General features: G+C 44.1%; 1 protein-coding gene across 3 annotated transcripts in view; it reads left to right on the top strand.

The window, feature by feature from the left end:
* Nucleotides 1-2,978: 2,978 nt before the first annotated feature.
* Nucleotides 2,979-18,062, top strand: part of GPR89A (G protein-coupled receptor 89A) — a 32,011-nt gene continuing 16,927 nt past the window's right edge. Inside the window, exons 1-6 of one of the 3 annotated variants that reach the window (XM_016143210.2) lie at nucleotides 2,979-3,187; nucleotides 6,553-6,612; nucleotides 10,070-10,173; nucleotides 15,929-16,035; nucleotides 16,462-16,563; nucleotides 17,330-17,450. In XM_016143210.2, the coding sequence (XP_015998696.1) occupies nucleotides 3,146-3,187; nucleotides 6,553-6,612; nucleotides 10,070-10,173; nucleotides 15,929-16,035; nucleotides 16,462-16,563; nucleotides 17,330-17,450 (536 nt within the window). In that variant the 5' untranslated portion in view covers nucleotides 2,979-3,145. Of the gene's footprint in view, nucleotides 3,188-3,618; nucleotides 3,641-6,552; nucleotides 6,613-10,069; nucleotides 10,174-15,928; nucleotides 16,036-16,461; nucleotides 16,564-17,329; nucleotides 17,451-18,062 lie in introns of those variants that run through there. The other 2 variants (XM_036234974.1, XM_036234975.1) reach the window with 2 other exon arrangements.

The raw sequence follows: 18,062 nt of genomic DNA, 5'->3' as shown, positions 1-18,062 counted from the left end.
GGCATTTTTGAGCCGAACCACAGTGGTTGTTGCTCAGGCTGCTGTTGCCCAGGGTGTCGAGTGAGCGTGCCTCGAGGGGAAAATAAAATAAAATATAAAATATAAAAACAGAGCACACTCTGGCCCTCAGCCACGTTTCTCCAGGCAAATCAGAGCTGACCTTCGCCCCCGGGAAGGCCGCAGCTCCTCCTAGGAAGCCTTTGACTCTCACAGACAGTCCTCCAGCCCTGTCAGCGTCTGTAAGTATCTCCTGGGAAACAGTTAAAACTTCCCAGGAACCACTCTCAGAAATCCACCGGTCTGCCTTAGGACCCATGACTCTACATTTTAAAAAAGCTTCTCAAGCAGTGAGAGTACCAGCTTTGAGAAAACTGCCCCTCTCCGCTTTCTAGGTACGGAGCATAGAAATTATCCTCGGAACCACTGGGAGGTAAGTGCGTCCTCTCTATTTTGGGTTACCTGGCCAGCTTACCTTGGTGGCTCCCTAGGGTATAGGGTGGGGTTCAAGGTCTCCGTGAACCTGGCATAGAAAGGAAAGCCACGTGATTTGTGGACGGAGGCAACTGGAGAAGGTTGCCATGGAACTGTCATATACCACAATATCATATATCTCAAAAGATCCCAAACTAACAGCTGGACGTGAATCTAATACTACATCCCAATAAAAAGTTTAAAAAGAAAATTCCTAACAGAAGTTTCCCGGCCACTGACATGGGCCGGCGCTATGTGTGTGCACGGAGAAGGGGTGCTAGGGTGTTTCACAACGATCCCGTGTTAGTGGCAACTCCAGGGCCCAGGCTTTTTATGAATTTGGATGAAGAGGGGAATTTGGGTAGCTGCCAGGATGGGAATGGTGCCGGAAGGTGAGAGATGACAGAGCTTTGAATAGTATCAAAGCTCTGTTACTATGAAAAAGTGTACAGTATATTGGTATAAATAAACACTGGTCCAAAGACATTGACTGTTCACGTTGTCAGTAAGCTCTTTAATGGCAGATCTATCTGGCTGTCTGGCTGTCAATCTCTCAATCGAGGGTAAGCAATGGCCAGTAGTTATGAACATAAAGAAGTTTGGAAAGCATCCTTGGAAAATAGGACAAGAACTAGAGGCTCAGTCCGAGCTCAGGTGGCCAGACAGTCCTTGGGGGTAGAAGCAGAAGGTCTCACTGTCGAACAGGAGAGCAGTGGCTAGAGTGGGTCGGGAACATAGTACCAGGGTAGGGAAGGGAGGACAAGCCATTTTGGTGACAGAGTCCATCACTGCCAGGAAAGAGACTTGCTTTGAGAGGAGTTTTGATTGGACATTAATCTAGTGCGAAGGTGTCTGGAGACATTCTGCAAGCAAATGCAGAGGGTAGCAGTTCACTGGGTCACCCAGGCCTGTGCTTTACCTAGACACAGGTGTTACAGTAGGGAGAATCCTGAATAGTATCATTCAAAGCCCTGCACGGGCCAGGGGCTCGTGGGACTGCATACCTTTCTCTGCTATGCCAAGTTCACTGAGACCCTGACGCTATCATGCACCCCAGTAAGCCACCAAGGTAAGCCTTTCGCCTTGATATGCTCTCCCAGCATTTTGCACTAACACGTGGCCTTGAATCTCAGAGATGCTAACTTGTGATGTATAGGTAAGTGCTTACACAGTAGCATCTGTGTAGGCATCTACCTGCTTCCTTGATAGATGTAGCCAGGGACACAAAGTTCTCTGGTTTAAGATGTTCCCATAACAGGGCTGCCTCCACTGCTCTCTGGCCTTCTGGATCAGGGAATGGACATCTGATAGGAAGTTTGGGCTGCTTACTATGTCAGAGTTCAATACTTAGAAAGTGAGACATCTTCCCTTGTGTGTAATAAATTTGTGAGTCTCAGTTACTTAGATTGCAGTAGTCTAAGCACTCGGGTCCTAGATGCCAGGTCCACTCCAGGCTGTGCTTCTAGATACTGACAGCAGCTTTGAGGGCAGCCACTCCCACAGTGGGCGACTGCCCTCAGCTGGAGCCAGCTTCTCCGATTATGAGACTCCAGGGACCGCCGCACTAGCTAGAGCCTAGGTGGGAAAGGATAAGCCCCACGTCCATGAAGTAAGCCTTTGTGAAATGAGTATTGAATAAATAATGATTAAGTCTATATACGAGCAACTCCAACATGGGGGGGGGTGCCATCTTCAGACTCTTAAAGAATTATTCTTTGTTTTCAATTAAATCAAACTTCATTTAACTTCCAGTCTTTTGTCCCACAAATATTTCTTGGGGCCATATCAATTCTACCTATATTTTCACGTGAAGATAACTGACGTTACTGGGTCTTCTTCAATTCCTTTCACGGATCCTCATCCAGTGGCTCACTACTGAGCATGCTCCAACCGATCTATGTCCCTCTTAAAAGTGTGCTAAGAAGAATGCAGTACACCAAGTGTGGTCTGATGGATACCGAGTACCGAATCATCACCCCCTTATTAAAGATGGCGTGCTTTTTTCCCTTTCCTTTTTTATTTATTTATTTTTTTGATCACGTCATAAGTTTATGTGGTTAGCTGTATTTGTTAACATCTCACCTTCCCTTCCACTCTTCTCTCGCCTGTAATTGTGCATGTGTTTCTGGAGCCAAGCATACGTTTTCGCATTGAGAACACAATGCCTGACTTAGGGTCTAACTTATTATAATAATCATTATTAATTTCATCTTATTTGCAATGACCATTCCGAAACGGAATTACCACTTAAAACACGATGGAAGCTCAGACTCCACCTCCTTCAGCCTCAGAAATGGAAACACTACTTTGCACTATCCTTGCTTTTGGATCCTTAGACCACTGGGTCTCACCCCGCCTTTTAGCCGGGCCCCAGCTAGTTAGGCCCCGCCCCAGAGCGGCGTCTCTCTCTCTGGCCCCGCCCCAGAGCGGCGTCTCCTTGGCCCCGCCCCCTGAGACTCGGCTCCGGGGTTCACGCGTCCGCCCCGCGGGGAAGCGCTCCGTGCGGCCGCTGATTGGCTGGCTGGGGCGCAGCTTGATGGCGTCGGGCTCGCGAGCGGCGGCCCCCGTGGCCGTTCTCGGGCGAAGGCCACCTGTATAAGGGGTCCCGCGGCCCGAGCGTGCTGTGGCCTCGCTGAGTCGGAAGCGGAGGCATGAGCCCCCTCCACGTTTCGGCATGAGTTTCTTGATAGACTCCAGCATCATGATTACCTCCCAGGTGAGCCCCTGCTTCCCTTGCCCGAAGCGTCGCCCGCGGCCCGCGCCCGCCGCATTCCGGTCCCGGGCTCCGGGAAGGTGTGGAATTTGCTGCGTCCGGCTCCCTCCGGCCCCGGTGGCCGGAGGCGTCCTGCAGCTGTCGGCGGCCCCACCCGGCCTCCATCTCCATCCTCCATCAGCCCCCTTTCGCGTCCGCTTCTGGAAGGGGCCAGGTCGCCTCAGCGCTCCGAGCCGGTGCCGCGACGAGGGAGCGCTCCCCAGCTTCCCGAAGCCTCTGGACTCAGCTGCCGACCCATGTATTGGGGAAGAATGTGGTTCCGGGCGCGGAGTGCGTCGCTGGCCAATCGGGGCTGGCTCCTGGGACACGTGGGGGCTTCGCTGGTTCGTTGTCAAATCCTGAATCCGAGTGCGGAGGACTTTGCCTCTGTCACTTCAGAGATCTTCAGAATACAAGGTTTCGATCGCGCACTGACACCTCATTCTTTGTCCTCTGTTTGCTGCTCGTATGTTTCGGATCTTTCTCTCACCCTCCTTTCTTCCCGACTGGCCACCTTCATTCATTTGTACAGTCAACCAACTTTTATCGACCGTTATGTAAGGCTCTGAGGGTACAAACATAAATAAGACACTGACTGTCCCTGCTTTATAGAAGCGTCGTCTTGTGAGCCTCTTGTGTTTACCATGTCGTTCGTTGAGTTAGCCTGTTCATAGCATTTATCACAGCACTGATACCATTTATGTATTTGTTTATGAATTTATTTTCTGAAATGTAGCCTCTCCAAGAGCAAGCACTCAATAATATATGTTGGCTGGCTGTTAATATTTGTAAAAGCTCCAATTAACCAATTATTGATCTTTTCCTCCTCATTTTTCCAGTAATTTAAAGTATGTTTTCCTAAATTTTTTTTTAAAGTGGCAAATGACAGAAGTCATTTCTTTTGGGGATTCAAGGTAAATTAAGTCTTTGGGTTTTGATCCAGTTTTTATATTGCTTCATCCTAATGCTTCTGTCTTTGGAAGAGAGCATTGTCCTTGTCTCTTGAAAAACTTTTATTACAACATAATAGAAAGTACAAAACAAGGAACACCCTAATACGATACCTGTTTTTATTTTGGAATTACCATCCTTTATGTAGTTATCATAATTATTGTTTTTATTGGCTGCATCATAGTCCAACGGATCGATGTACAAAGATCTGGACACGTAATTTTCTTGCTTTTCAAGCTATTCTACATTTTCAATGTATGAGTCAGTTTTTGTAAAGGCAACTGTTATCTACTCATGTTTTCGGCCTTCTATTCAGTCATAAGACTTATCAGTTCCAAAGTACCCTCTAAGTCCAAGGTCAAGACTCTGCACGGTTTTAAAAATATTTTTTTTAATAAGAAGCCATGCAAATGTTTGAGATTGCCTGTTTCTTCTTCATGCTTTCAGATCCTCTCTAATCTTGCCAGAATTCATATTTATCTTGGAATTAATGGAGTCTCCAGTTACTTTTTCATATTATTTTTATGAAAATCTTTTTAAGCTTTTTGTCAATGTGAAAGGAGCCCACAATGAAATATTAAAGGTATTTTTTCTCCCATTGCCCATCCCCTCATATAGAATATCATTTTTGCTCATTTTCCTTGTTAAAAGTTCCTTTGGTACTTTAAACAAGTACCTCGGTAATATATATTATTTTCTTTTTTTATCGCCTCCAGACACAGCACTCCCAGTCCTGAACAGCTCATGTCTCCAGCTTCAGCCATGACTTCACAAGTCATTCATAAAAGTGGCCTCTAAATTCCGAACTTAAATATCTTCACTGGTGATGATTTGTAATAGCCAGAGGGTGTCATCTCCTAATCTGTTCGCCTCTTTTCTTCTCAGTCTGGACTTATGACTCCAAGCTACTTTCTCATACCTTCTTGTTTCTTTGCCTACATACAAAAGGCCACATTTGGATCGCTGCGGTAGTTTGTCTACTACTAATTCAGGGGCCTAAAAGCTGCTGTAGAAAATCCCACAGCCATAGATTTCCGACACCATGAGTTTATGGGCATCCTTAGCTCACTGAATCATTTTTTTTCTCCTTGACTTAAATCAGCTGCTTGTTGACTTCCTCTTCATAATGTTCGAGTCTTTATCACTCTCCTGAAAGCCCCTTTTTCCATCCTCACTTCTCTTGCTCTTTGAGGATGACCTTGCCTCCTCCTCTATCAACAAAAATGAGGCCAAAGGTGTGATCTACTTCCTACGTCTTAATCTAAGCAGCTGTCCATATCCACATCCATTCCCAACTCCTCTCCTCCCACATCAGAAAGCAACGGGCCCTCTGCTGTTTAAGGACATCCTCTCCACCTGCACCTTTGATCTCGGAGCAGCTTGTGGTGAGGTGATTAAAAGCACAGCTTTAAAGTCAGTCAGAAATGCCGTTGAGACCCAAAGGAGAATTTGGGAGTGGCCTGGAGAGAAGTTCCTGCCGCAGGACACCATCTTCAGGCTCTCGATGTAAAACGATGTTGTGCCTAAAGAACGAAGGCAGTTCCGTGTGGCTGAAAACATGAGTTTGGTGGGTAGGAGGGACGCAGGAGGAGCGTCTGCCAAACTGTGCTCCAGACTTTACTGGTTCCTAAAGCCAGTGGGAGGCATGAAAGAATTTTATTCTTCAATCAGGTTCCTAGCCAGTTTGAGAGGAGCGGTGCCAGAGCGTAGGTGTGTTCTATTTACTAGAAGGTTCTGTTTACTAGTGAAAAACACTCCAGCTTTAGAGCACTAAAGAGAGATGTCATGTGGCTGCTGGCCCTGATGCCAGCTTGAACCCAAACTGACAAAGCGGGGTCCTTCAGCCCCTCAGCTTTACACCGAGAAGGCGACCGCTTTGTACGGATTAGGGGGAGGGTGGCGAAGCTAAGGAAGCTCCAGAAAGGGAACAGAGGGGCAACAAATAAAACGTATCAGTCTTTCGACTAGTTTTCTTCTTCTTTTTTTTCAATCTTAACTCCTTTCCCATGAAGTCGTTTGGTTTTTTTTAGTACCTGGAAACAGATCATCTGTAAGAAAGCACGTTTCACTGCCTCCTTTTTTATTTGCTAACTTCTCTGGCTCATAATTATCATAAGATTACAAGAAAAACATATACTTTAATTTTTGTCTAACTTAAAACACATTCTAAAACATGGATACTTTCAAAAACTGAAGAGCATTTTAATATCTAGTCCTGGTGTTGAGGACCTTAATAAATCTTATATGAGTAGATCTCATCTTTAATCTCTGAGATCAATTAACTGTCCAGTTAGCAGACCTTTAATCATAAAATACTCTGTATGAGGCATTTCTCAAAAGATTATGCATATTAACCTTCTATCGTCTTTCTCTTTCAGATATTTTTCTTTGGATTTGGGTGGCTTTTCTTCATGCGCCAACTGTTTAAGGACTACGAGGTGAGAAGAGATCATTTTGACTATGCTTATACTGTATGAATTTAAATTATATTAAAATGAGGCAAGAAGAGTAGTTTCATTAAAGGTCATGTTACTTCCAGGATAGGAAGTTTTTGCCAAATGAGTACTGTATAATTCTTAACTTGGAAGCTTAGTTGATTTCTTTTTTTTACCATTTCCTTTTTTTTTTTTTGTCTTTATTGAAATAGAATAGACAACTAGTTGCCTGCATTTATATTGTACAATTCAATGAGTTTTTTTTTCAATTAGAGTTGGTACACAACACACCAGCCTCAACTGTAGAGTGTACTGATCAGGAATCCACACAACCCGCAAAGCGCTCACCCCACCAAATCTAGCCGCCCTCTCCCCTGAACGTACTCATTCCAACGTGAACCATCTTCCCCATGCTGTGCTCTGCTCCCCACGTCTGCTCTGCAGCCGTCCACCTGCACCTCTCCATCCCTTTGCCCTCTTCTTCCCCCCACTCTCTCCCATCTAGTATCCCTCAAAATGTTCTCTGTATCTATGAGTTTATTTCCGCTTTCGTTGTTGTCGTTGTTGATTTTGTTCTTTAGATTCCACATGTACATGAACACCTGCGATATTTGTCTTTTCTCTATCCGGCCCATTTCATTCAACGCAATACTTTCTAGGTCCATCAAGGCAGTATCTTTTTCTATCCCCTTCTTTTTAGTCTGTGTGTGTCTTTTAACCTGAAGTGAGTCTCTCGTAGGCAGCATATGTAGGGGTCTTGTTTTCTTAGCCATTCGGCCACCCTATCTTTTGGTTGGAGTGCTTAATTCTTTTCCGTTTGAGGTGCTCGTTGATAGGAATATAGTTGTTACCATTCTTTATTCCTTTTTTGATATACCTGTTTTTTTCTTCTTAAAGAAGTCCCTCCAACATTTCCTGTAATACTGGCTTGGTGATGATAAATTTCTTTAGCTTATTTTTGTCTGGGAAACTCTTTATCTGTCCTTTGACTCTAAATGATAGCTTTGCTGGATAAAGAATTCTTGGTTGCAGATCCTGGGTTTTCACCACGCTGAATTTTTTGTGCCAAGCCCCTCTGTCCTGCACAGTTTCTTTTGAGAAATCAGCTGCCAGTCTCATGGGATCTCCCTTGTAGGTAACTATCTGCTTATTTCTTGCTGCTTTTAAGATTCTCTCTTTGTATTTAATCTTTGGCATTTTAATTATGGTGTGTCTTGGTGTGGGCCTCTTTGGGTTCCTGATTTTTGGGACTCTGAGCATCCTGGGGTTTTATATCTTATTTCCTTCACCAGGTTAGGGAGGTTTTCCATCATTATTTCTTCAAATAGCTGTTCAACATCTTGTTTTCCCTCAGGTACCCTGATGACATGGGTATTTTTTACCTTTAACAGTGTCCTATAGGCTCCTTAGATTATTATTATAGACTTGGCTTCTTTTTTCTTGACATTCTGATTGAGTGTCCTTGGCTTTCCCATCCTCTAATAGGTCATTTGATCCTCTTCTTTATTCACTTTATTTATTCCATTTAATATATTTACCATCTCAGATAATGTGCTCTTCATTTCTGACAGGTTCCCTTTTATAATTTCCATTTTTATTTTTATGTTTTTTATCTCTTTGTTGGAGCTCTTACTGAATTCATCTACCCCTTACATAGGTTCATTGAGCATCTTTATAACCAGTGTTTTGAACTCTGCATCTGTTAGATCGCTTGATTCCATTATATCTTGATATATGTTCTGTCCTCTCATATGGTTTCTGCTTTGTTATCTTCCCATTTTGGCTGCCTTTCCATGTCTCTTTCTATGTACTAAGCAAAGTTCCTAGTCACCTGGTCTTATTAGTGTGGATTTGTGAAATAGGTGTCCAGTGGCACAGTCCTGAGAGGGGTTCAGCTGCAGGCCAGATTTAGCCTAAGCCTGTGCCTCTCTGGGGACACCTGTTAAGATTCAGCAAGCAATCCACAGATGCTGTGCTTATCATTGTCTCAAAAGGCCACACCAGAAACCAGCTGCCTCCTCCAGTGTGAGTCTGGGTACTGCTCAGCAAGGAGCACCTGACTCGCCGAGGACACCCCTGGATGTGGCTTGGATGGGGCCCCGAGTTGGAGGAGACAGGGCTTCAGGGAATCCTCTGGCGGAGCGACCTCTCTCACCCAGTTTGATGACGTGAAGGCTGTGGCTGCGCTGTGTCCACGCACTGGGAGGGGGAGGGCCCGACAGAAGAACAGTGGACACCGCCCGCACCTCTGCTGGGGAGAGAGCCTCGCTCTGGCCCTCGCTCCAACAGCTCAGTGTCGCCCTGTACGTCCCTGTGCAGCCAAACCGGCACTGATGTTCAGAGCAAGCAGGTCCGTCACCGCGAAAATTTTCTCGCGATGCGGCCCCTTTAAGAGGCACCTGCCGCTGCCACTCCCGCAGCCTCTGTCCCGGGTCGCCCCGCGTCCTCGCCCCGTCCTACCTTCCCCCATTGCAGGGTGATTTTGTGGATTTTTCCCTAATTGTATGGCTTGTTCACCTAGCCCCCAGGCAATTTCCTTGCTGTTTGCTCCTTGTTTCTGTTACAACTTTGATTTGGTCGCCAGAGGGATTAACAGAGCCTCTATCACCTACACCATTTTTTTCCCCCATCCTGATTTTTTTTTTTTTTTTTAAGGCAAATCGTGTATAACCAGAAGCCAGGAGCAGGCAATGTCCTGCCTTGATCATCTCAGTATATACCCCAATAGCAGAGAGTTATTCTTTGGGAGAGAATTTAACTTATAATGTCTCATAAATATTCTTGATCACTTGGCTGTCTGGCCTTCAGTGCTACATGACCGAGCTCACATCCTAAGTTAATATCAAAATCCTAAGGCTGGTCTGGTTCTTATCTTAAGCCTCTAATTCAGAAAAATGCCTCCTTAGACGGGACATTCCCTAGCTAACCCTCCTCACTTAGTAATAAGCTCAGTGGTTATGGACTACTTTGGGATCATTTCTAGGATATTCCCCATTAGGCCTCCCCAAGGAGTCTAGGCTGTTATCTGAAAGAACCCAGGATTCTCGAGCTTTCGTTCTGCTCAATCCTTTAAGGCCTCCTGGGGGACGTTCCGGAACTGGTCCAAGGCCTGTAGAGTGTTGACGAAACCCTTTTAGCTCTAACCTACATATGTAAATCTGTCATATTTTTTGTCAGTGTGCATCAGGAACTCTAAATGCTACTTATGACCCTGTCCCTTCGTTTTCTTGGGCCTTAAATTCTCCGTCCACAAGAGCGTGACGGGAGCAGTGAGCCGCGGCCCAGGAGCGCCGCCCGCTTCCATCTGTTTCTGTGGCTCCAGGCGGCTTACAGTGGTGTCCCTGTTTCTAGTGACCTGAGAATTCCTTCAGAATAAGTTTTCTGACTTGTAACCAGAAGATTATCAATCCAGTATTTCAAACAAGGAAGTGACTCTTAGTCTCTACTTGGCTTTTAACAGGTGCGTCAGTATGTCGTACAGGTGATCTTCTCTGTGACTTTTGCATTTTCTTGCACCATGTTTGAGCTTATCATCTTTGAAATCTTAGGAGTATTGAATAGCAGGTAAGTAAGGGTACTAAGTAGCTTTCCTCTTGAAGAGACCTATGTGACTTTCTTTGCAATAAAAGACTGTCTTGGATCCCATAGCTGAAAAAATCCACCAGGTGGTTAGTTAGGTCTCAGTGCTGTAATGATAACATTTACTATGGATCCCAACCACCTAGTAACTGATTTGACAAACATTGGGAAATAGCTAGAAAACAGTCTGCCCTTTAGCTCTGAAATATGAATTGAGGAAGAGGCTATGAGGTCCCAGGCTTCACTCCTAGAAATTTTATTTTTCTCGGGCTATTTTCTAAATGAATCCCAGTAATGGCCCTCCGCATCGTTCTTCTGATTGAAAAGAGCAGAATTCTCCAGAGCTAGTTAAGGGCTTCTGTGCAGACTGAACTCCAGTTCATAACTTAGTTGATTTCACAGGCATGGTCAAGTCTAACTGACCTTAGAATGTTCTTTAAGGATTTTTTAAAAGCAAATCCTATCCCCCTCTAGAAACATACTTGTTAATTTATTAAACAGTCTAACCCAAATATTTCTTCCTTGTTAAACTGCAAGCTTGGGGTTTTTTTAGGCCACCGTTTGTGTGTAGAGGACATCAGCTATTAAGAATAAAATGGCACGTGGCTCTGTCATCAGGAATCAGCTGAGCTGAGCTGTCTGACTCGTTACATGCCCCGACACTTGAGACTTAAGAGAGATTGTATTCTCACGTTCCTTTTGTGAGAATCAGAGTTGGTAATGATGGTCTCTTGAGCAATAAACTAAGAATTATAGTGTGGTAAAACCAGAATATGTTCTTACTCTCCTACTTTTCAACTTGTTTTTTAATCATCTAAACCTTTCCAGGATGAGCTGAATACAGATCCTGTGACTAGACAGTAGGCCAGTGCTATCTTATATGATAGTTATTAAATTTTATTATCACAGCCTAGAAGTTTCACTGCTTTCTAAGCAGAGTTGGCAAAGTTTTTTGTAAAGGGCCAGAGAGTAAATATCTTAGGCTTTATGGGCCGTACGGTTCTGTCACAGCGAAAGCAGCCATGGGCAGCATGTCGGCGGATGGGCATGGCTGGCCCCCCATCTCAGTCACAGTAGAAGGACTATGGGGCAGATATTCTAAAACCAAAATGAGTTTGGAGAAGCATGACAGAGTGAGAGACGTCCCCAGATCTCTCCCCTTGAAACAACAATAAGTTGAACATGTAAAACTCAATAAAACACACGCAGACTGCACACCAGCACGTCTGAGCGTGGAATCCGCACATAAAAGCCACGGGGTGTCGGGGAGTCGGTGGGGGGGGGGGACTGGGAGAAACAAAGAAGCTGCCTCTTGCAGCCCGAGCTCCCTGCGGGAGGAGGGGGTGGGGAGAAGGAGCAGCGAGTTCCCTGAACAGCCCTGCCTGGGAGAGCTGAGGGCTCCCTGTGGCCAGCGGCAGGGCCCAGGCATCAGGGCAGGAGGCAGAGAAGCGGGACAGCAGGGAAACAACAGTTGATTTTTACCAGCCGCGGTTGCAAAACTGAGGCCGAGCTGCAGCCCCCAACCTGGAGGTCCCCTTCCACCCCCCCCCCCCCCGTACTCTCCAAGACCGAACACCACAGAGCCCCAGGGAATCTGAGTAAACGCTACTGGAACTGTCGCTAACCCTGCTGACAGGGGCTGAGACTGAGGGGAGCAAGCATGATTAAACATCTACAAGGAAAAACAAGGCATTAAGGCATTGTATAAAGCAGAGATCCAAAAAGCTTAGACGCCACCTACTGGAAACCAAAAGAAAAGCATCTCCTTTGCAACAGGCTAAAGAGAGACCTCTATATAATTAATTTTTCTGGGGGGAAAAAAGCAAAATACACTTCCATTAATACCCAGGTGGAGAAATAGTCCGTTAAACACCATGAACAACCAAGGTGACAGGGAAGCTCAGAAAGAAAGAGAAAAATCTCCAGAATATAAGCTTACAGACATAGAAATATGCGACTTAAATGACAGAATTCCGGATGGTACGTCTGAAAAAACTCAGTGAGTTCCGAAACAAGTCACATCAACAATTGCAGGAATTGAAAAAAACAACTAGATGAGCAGAATGAGTTCTTTAGCAAAGAGATTGAAACCCTCAAAAGAACAGAAGAGATCTTCTGGAGATACACACACGCCCACCCCCCACCCCCCACACACACACTGCAAGAGTTGAAAAATGAAATAGCAATCTTATGAAATAGAGCCAACCTAGTAGAGGAAAGGATCAGTGATATCAAAGACAGAAATCTAGAAATAAATCAGAAAGAATAAGAGAGAAACTGAAGAATGAAAAATAATGAAAGAAATACAAGAACCAGCTGACACCATCAGGAGAGGAAACATAAGAACAATGGGCATTGTCGACGGCGAGGGAGGAGCAGGGACCAGAAAGCATTTCCAGACAAATAGTTGACGAGAATTTCCCAATAAGCTGGAGCTTGGAATTCAGGAAGTCAACAAAACACCCAATTATCTCAACCCAAAAAGGCCTTCACAAAAACACATTGTATTAAAATTAGCAAAAATCAATGACAAAGACAGAATTCTCAGAGCGGCCAGGGAGAAGAAAACTGTAACTTATAAAGGAAAACCCATTAGATTATCATCGGACTTCTCAGCACAGACCTTACAAGCCAGAAAGGAGTGGAATCAAATATTCAAACTATTAAGTGAAAGAAACTACCAGCCTAGAGTAATGTATCCAGCGAAGCTCTCCTTTAGATGTGAAGTTGCAATAAAGACCTTGCCAGACATACAAAAATTGAGGGAATTCTCCACTATGAGGCCTGTACTACAGGAAATACTGAAATGGGTCAACCTGCCTAAAACAAAATGACAAAAATACATAATTAGGAGTAAAGTGACTATCAGGCAAATAGAAGCAGAGGAGTACAACCCTGATTAAGAACGGCATTATAAGCTTAAACAATAAGAAGAGATTTTCTATAGCAAGACAGTAGTGAATGTTCAGCATACATAGGGACAAATTGAGACAACAGTGCCTGAGAAGGGGAGGATTCAAAGCTCCAAATTCGCAAAGGGGAATGGAGATAAGGCACGCGTAGAAGAAAATGAGCAGCCGTAACTATCCTTTACATATTCGTAATGGTAACCACACACCAAAGATTCAGAACTGAAGTATATAACATAAAGAAGAACCAGAGGGAAAACCCACAAAAGCCAACCAAAATAAAGAAAACAGAAACACAAGGACAAGGAAGCAATGGAAACACCGAGCTACCAGAAAGCAAAAGATAAACTGGCTATAAGAAGACCTCATATTTTGGTAATCACCCTAAATGTAAATAGACTGAACTCACCAATAAAAAGGCATATTTTTCTTAAACAGTATAGGGAAGTAGCATTGCGAAAATCTGGTTCTCGGGGTGCTCTTTTGAGAGTTGGGTGTGTGTAGGCTGAGATACTTTTTCCATGCTAACATTTGGCCCTCCTGCGTGACAGGAACATGGGCCTCGATCATGCGTTATGTCTGTGCACTGACTGCATTCGCAATAGTTGAAGGCGAGTCTTGGCCCCTCTGAGAAGAAGTGGTATGGCCTCTCGTTCAATTACATAATCTTGTTAGGATCCTTAATTCTCTCAAAAGAATGTCACGTTACCCTCAGCTCAAAAAGTAGTTAAAGTACACGGTTTGCTTTTAGTGGGCAAGGCGCCCTCCTTCTTCCAGAAGCTTCGCTGAAATGCGAAGTGGGATCTCCTGGAGGATGTGCAGCTTGTTTGTTTCTCTGGGTCAGCCCAGGTGAGCAAAGAGCTGTCGGTACGTCTGGACGAGACGGCCTTGGCCTCCCGAGGGCAGCCTCCCCTAGTAGCTCGTTTCTGCTTCCTGCCGTCCACGCTGAGGGGAAAGAGTACGCAACGGCCCTCTGGAACTGTTTCTCTGGAAAGGATGTTGCGGACATTGCTCATTGCTCTCACTTTTTCTTTTTAATGAAATCTTTGGAAAATTTTCATTGTAATCTTGGTAATAATTTAGTAATAATAAGAAATCAGTAATAATTGTGTTTCCTTTAAGCAATTGGTTTGTGTTTCTTACACAGACACTGATTTATCTAACTGATCCAATTTTCTATTTCATACCAACTTTTGGAAAACTTAAGCTAAATTTATGACCCACCCATAGCGAGTTTCTAGAACTCCATGGTGTACATTTTCATAATAGCCATCAAACTCGGCCTGATATTTTACCTGTCTCTTACTGGTTTTTTTCCTCTTTTTTATTTCCTTGTAGTTTATTTTATCATCTTGTATTTTATATAGCCTCATAAGCCACTTAACCACTTAACTTGTTTTGAAACAAGGCCTAAGTACGAGTAAATTTAAAATCAATAAATACAAAGGACACCATCAATAAAGTGAACAGATATCCAAAGAATGGGAGAAAATTTTTGTAAACCACCTATCTGATAAGGGACTTTTATCTATGATATGTAAAAAACTCTTACAATTCAATTATAAAAAGGCCAATAACACAATTGAAAATGGACAAAAGATCTGAACAGGCATTTCTCCAAATAAGAAATACAGATGGCCAATAAGCACTTGAAAAGATGCTCCACATATTAGCCATTAGGGAGATGCAAATCACAACCATAATGTGATACCACTCAACACCCACCGGGATGGTATAGTCAGAAAGAATAACAAATGTCGGTGAAGCTGTAGAGAAACTGGTACCCTCATACACTGCTGGGGAGAATGTGAAATGGTACGGCCGCTTTGAAAAACAGTGGCCGTCCTCAGAAAATTAAACGGTTATCACATGACTCAACAATTCCACTCCTGGGTGTATGCCTAAAGCAAACTGAAAACATGTCCACACAAAAACTTGTACACGAATCTTCATAGCATTGCTATTCATAAAAGCTAAAAAGTAAAACAATCCAAATGTCCATAAACTAATGAATGGATAAACTAAATATGGTGTACCCATACAGTGGAACAAATATTATTAGGCCACAAAAAGGAACAAAATATTGAGAGATGCTACAGTATGGATGAACCTTGAAAAAATTATGTTAAGGGAAGGAAGCCAGTCACAAAATGCCATATAGTGTATGATTCCCTATATGTTAAATGTCCAGAATAGGCAAATCCATAAAGACAGAAGGTATACTGGTTGTTCCGAGGGCCGGGGAGGTCGGAAGGGAAGGGAAGTGATGAAAACGTTCTAAAATTGATCATGGCGACAGTCGCACAATTCTGTGAATGTACTAAAAATCATCCAATCGAATGCTTTAAATGGCGAATTATATATCTTTGATGTGCACTAATAAAGTAATCACACAAATCAGGTGTTTAATTGTAGTGAGGGGGTAAAAGAAGAATTTCTGAGTCTTTGTCGCACATGTTACTGTTAACATTTATTTCCTTTTAATTCTCATATCAGAACAAGACTCCCAGTGGAGGGAAACTGTAGTAACGCTGCTCGTAAGAGTAAACGTTGACACATGTCACTATACTTTGCCTATGAAAATAACTAGAACACCGACATTCTCATTTGAATAAGTACAATTTTAGGAGCTCACGATGATTCGGGGCACCTCTCAGAACTTTATATTTTTTAATCTGTAAGTGAGCGCACAGCGACAGCCCGTCTGCTGTCGGCTAATTGGATGGGATGTGTTCAGTACGGCGTTCCCAGAGCGGGGCCCTTCGGACGGCCAGGGGGCGCGAAAGTCGCCGCCCTGCCCGCCTGGTGACAGCCTCTGCCGCTCGTTTCAGCTCCCGCTACTTTCACTGGAAGGTGAACCTGTGTGTGATTCTGCTGGTCCTGGTTTTCACGGTGCCTTTTTACATCGGCTATTTTATCGTGAGCAACATCCGACTGCGTGAGTACTGTGGCCTCTCGTGTTGGCACGCAGAGGAGACGCGTGTCCTTGAGGATTCAGGCCGCGTAGAGCTGCTTGGCCACCTTACTTTCAGTAGCTACGATTGCTGGTGGGGCATCTCACACACATCGTCTTAAAAAGATTGCCCCGCCCCCCCCAAAAAAAATTAAATTATAAGGTTATGTGTCCTGCCACGGTTTCGTTTCAGCTCCTATTAGCTTGTCTCTCTTAACTCAACCCCCGTCTTAATTGCAGCCAGATGTCTCCTGGCGGTAAGGTGCTTTCTCCACGATTTGTAATGCTCCATCGCTCGTTTGTCGAGTGAAGCAGTCAGCCAAATGTTAATTAGCACAACCTCGTATCTTTGAGTAGAGCAGGCTCCGGGACGTGTGTCTGCTACCTAACTGTCTTGTCTCCTCTTTCTAGTACATAAACAGCGGCTGCTTTTTTCCTGTCTCTTGTGGTTGACTTTTATGTATTTCTTCTGGAAACTGGGGGATCCATTTCCCATTCTCAGCCCCAAACACGGTGAGTATGTGTGTGGTGGGGAGGGGAAAAGGGTGGCTTGTAATTTTCTACTATTGAAGAAATGATTTTTTAAAAACTTCAGATTGTGGGAAATAGAGCAAATTATTTCTCTAGAATTTCTCTGGTTTCAAATATCCTGATACTGTATGCAGAATTATGGGACTATGTATGTGTATGTGGAGTTGGGGTGTCCACAAGCTTTTATCAGATTCCCACAGGGGTCTGTGACCCAAAAGGTAAATGGGCACTGCTCAAAGGATGATAAAGATTGTCTTTGGGGTGTGTATGTGTTTTGAGAACAAGCGGTGGCATAAAACGGTAAAATGGAAAAGCTTTCTACTTCTAGATGTGTTACGTGTTTATTGGTGGCAAAAATGAATGAGGCTTAAGCTAAAGTGCTTATGACCCAAGGGGGGAAGTGGGTACCGGAGGTGACCACAGCACAGAGTGTCGCCTGCTCTTTGTACTTCAGCAGACATACCTTCCTGATTTTTTTTTTTTTTTTTTTGGCTCAAGCTTTCACTCAAGTACTATGCTTTATTAGAATTCATACTACCTTGAGTAACAGAGATGATTCTGGAAGCATATGAGATAGGAAGGAAATCTGTAGACTTTTATATATTTATTGTAGAATCTCTACTTCTTAATAAAATTTGGCTCGCACGAGTTAGTTGCATGTCATTCGTGGTCTGGGTGGTGCTTCCGGTGAGGGCGGGGGGGCCACTTTCTCCGCGTCACCGGCATTGACGTGTGCCGGTGTTTTCAGGGATCCTGTCCATAGAGCAGCTCATCAGCCGCGTGGGCGTGATCGGGGTGACCCTCATGGCCCTTCTCTCCGGATTTGGTGCTGTCAACTGCCCCTACACGTACATGTCCTACTTTCTCAGGTAAGGAGCATTTTGTCTCTTTTCTTCTTTCCCATCCCTTGAATACCTATGTCATATCATGCCACCATCATTAATACTTAAAAAGATGGTGTCACAGATCTAATATTTATTCTTTTCTTCTGTCCTATGGGCATTGGCCTAGGAATCTAAGTAAGTCTTTTCACTTACGTTGCTTGCCCTTATTTGTCTTATATTCGTTTATTTTTAAATTGGCAATTTCAATTTTACCCTCCCTATACCCTCCTCGACCCCCCACTTTTTAAAGGCACATCCTAGTGGACACCAACTCCAGCTAATCGGTCCCTCCCTAGAGTAGAACAATAGAAGACAATGCCAAGGTAGAAGCGTGCTCGCACATGCGTCATAAGTGTCACTGAATCAAAGCTAGGAGACTAAAAGAGAGCTCGCGGCCATCCATTTCCCCGAGACCCCAGAAGGATTAGCTCTAAAAAAAATGACAGCAAAAGCTTATTATAGTCATTTTCATATTTTCTACAAAAAGGTCCTTGAATAGCTGGGTGACAATCGAGGTTTATGCGTTTCTCCAGCTGCCTTGTATTATGCCCAGGAGCGGGGCCCAAAAGCGTTGCTCACAGTCCGTGTTTGTTACAG

Source organism: Rousettus aegyptiacus, unplaced genomic scaffold, assembly GCF_014176215.1.
Source record: "Rousettus aegyptiacus isolate mRouAeg1 unplaced genomic scaffold, mRouAeg1.p scaffold_m13_p_17, whole genome shotgun sequence".
NCBI lineage: Eukaryota > Metazoa > Chordata > Mammalia > Chiroptera > Pteropodidae > Rousettus > Rousettus aegyptiacus.
The sequence above is the reverse complement of the archived record's forward strand: the minus strand, read 5'-3'. Positions and strand labels throughout refer to the sequence as shown.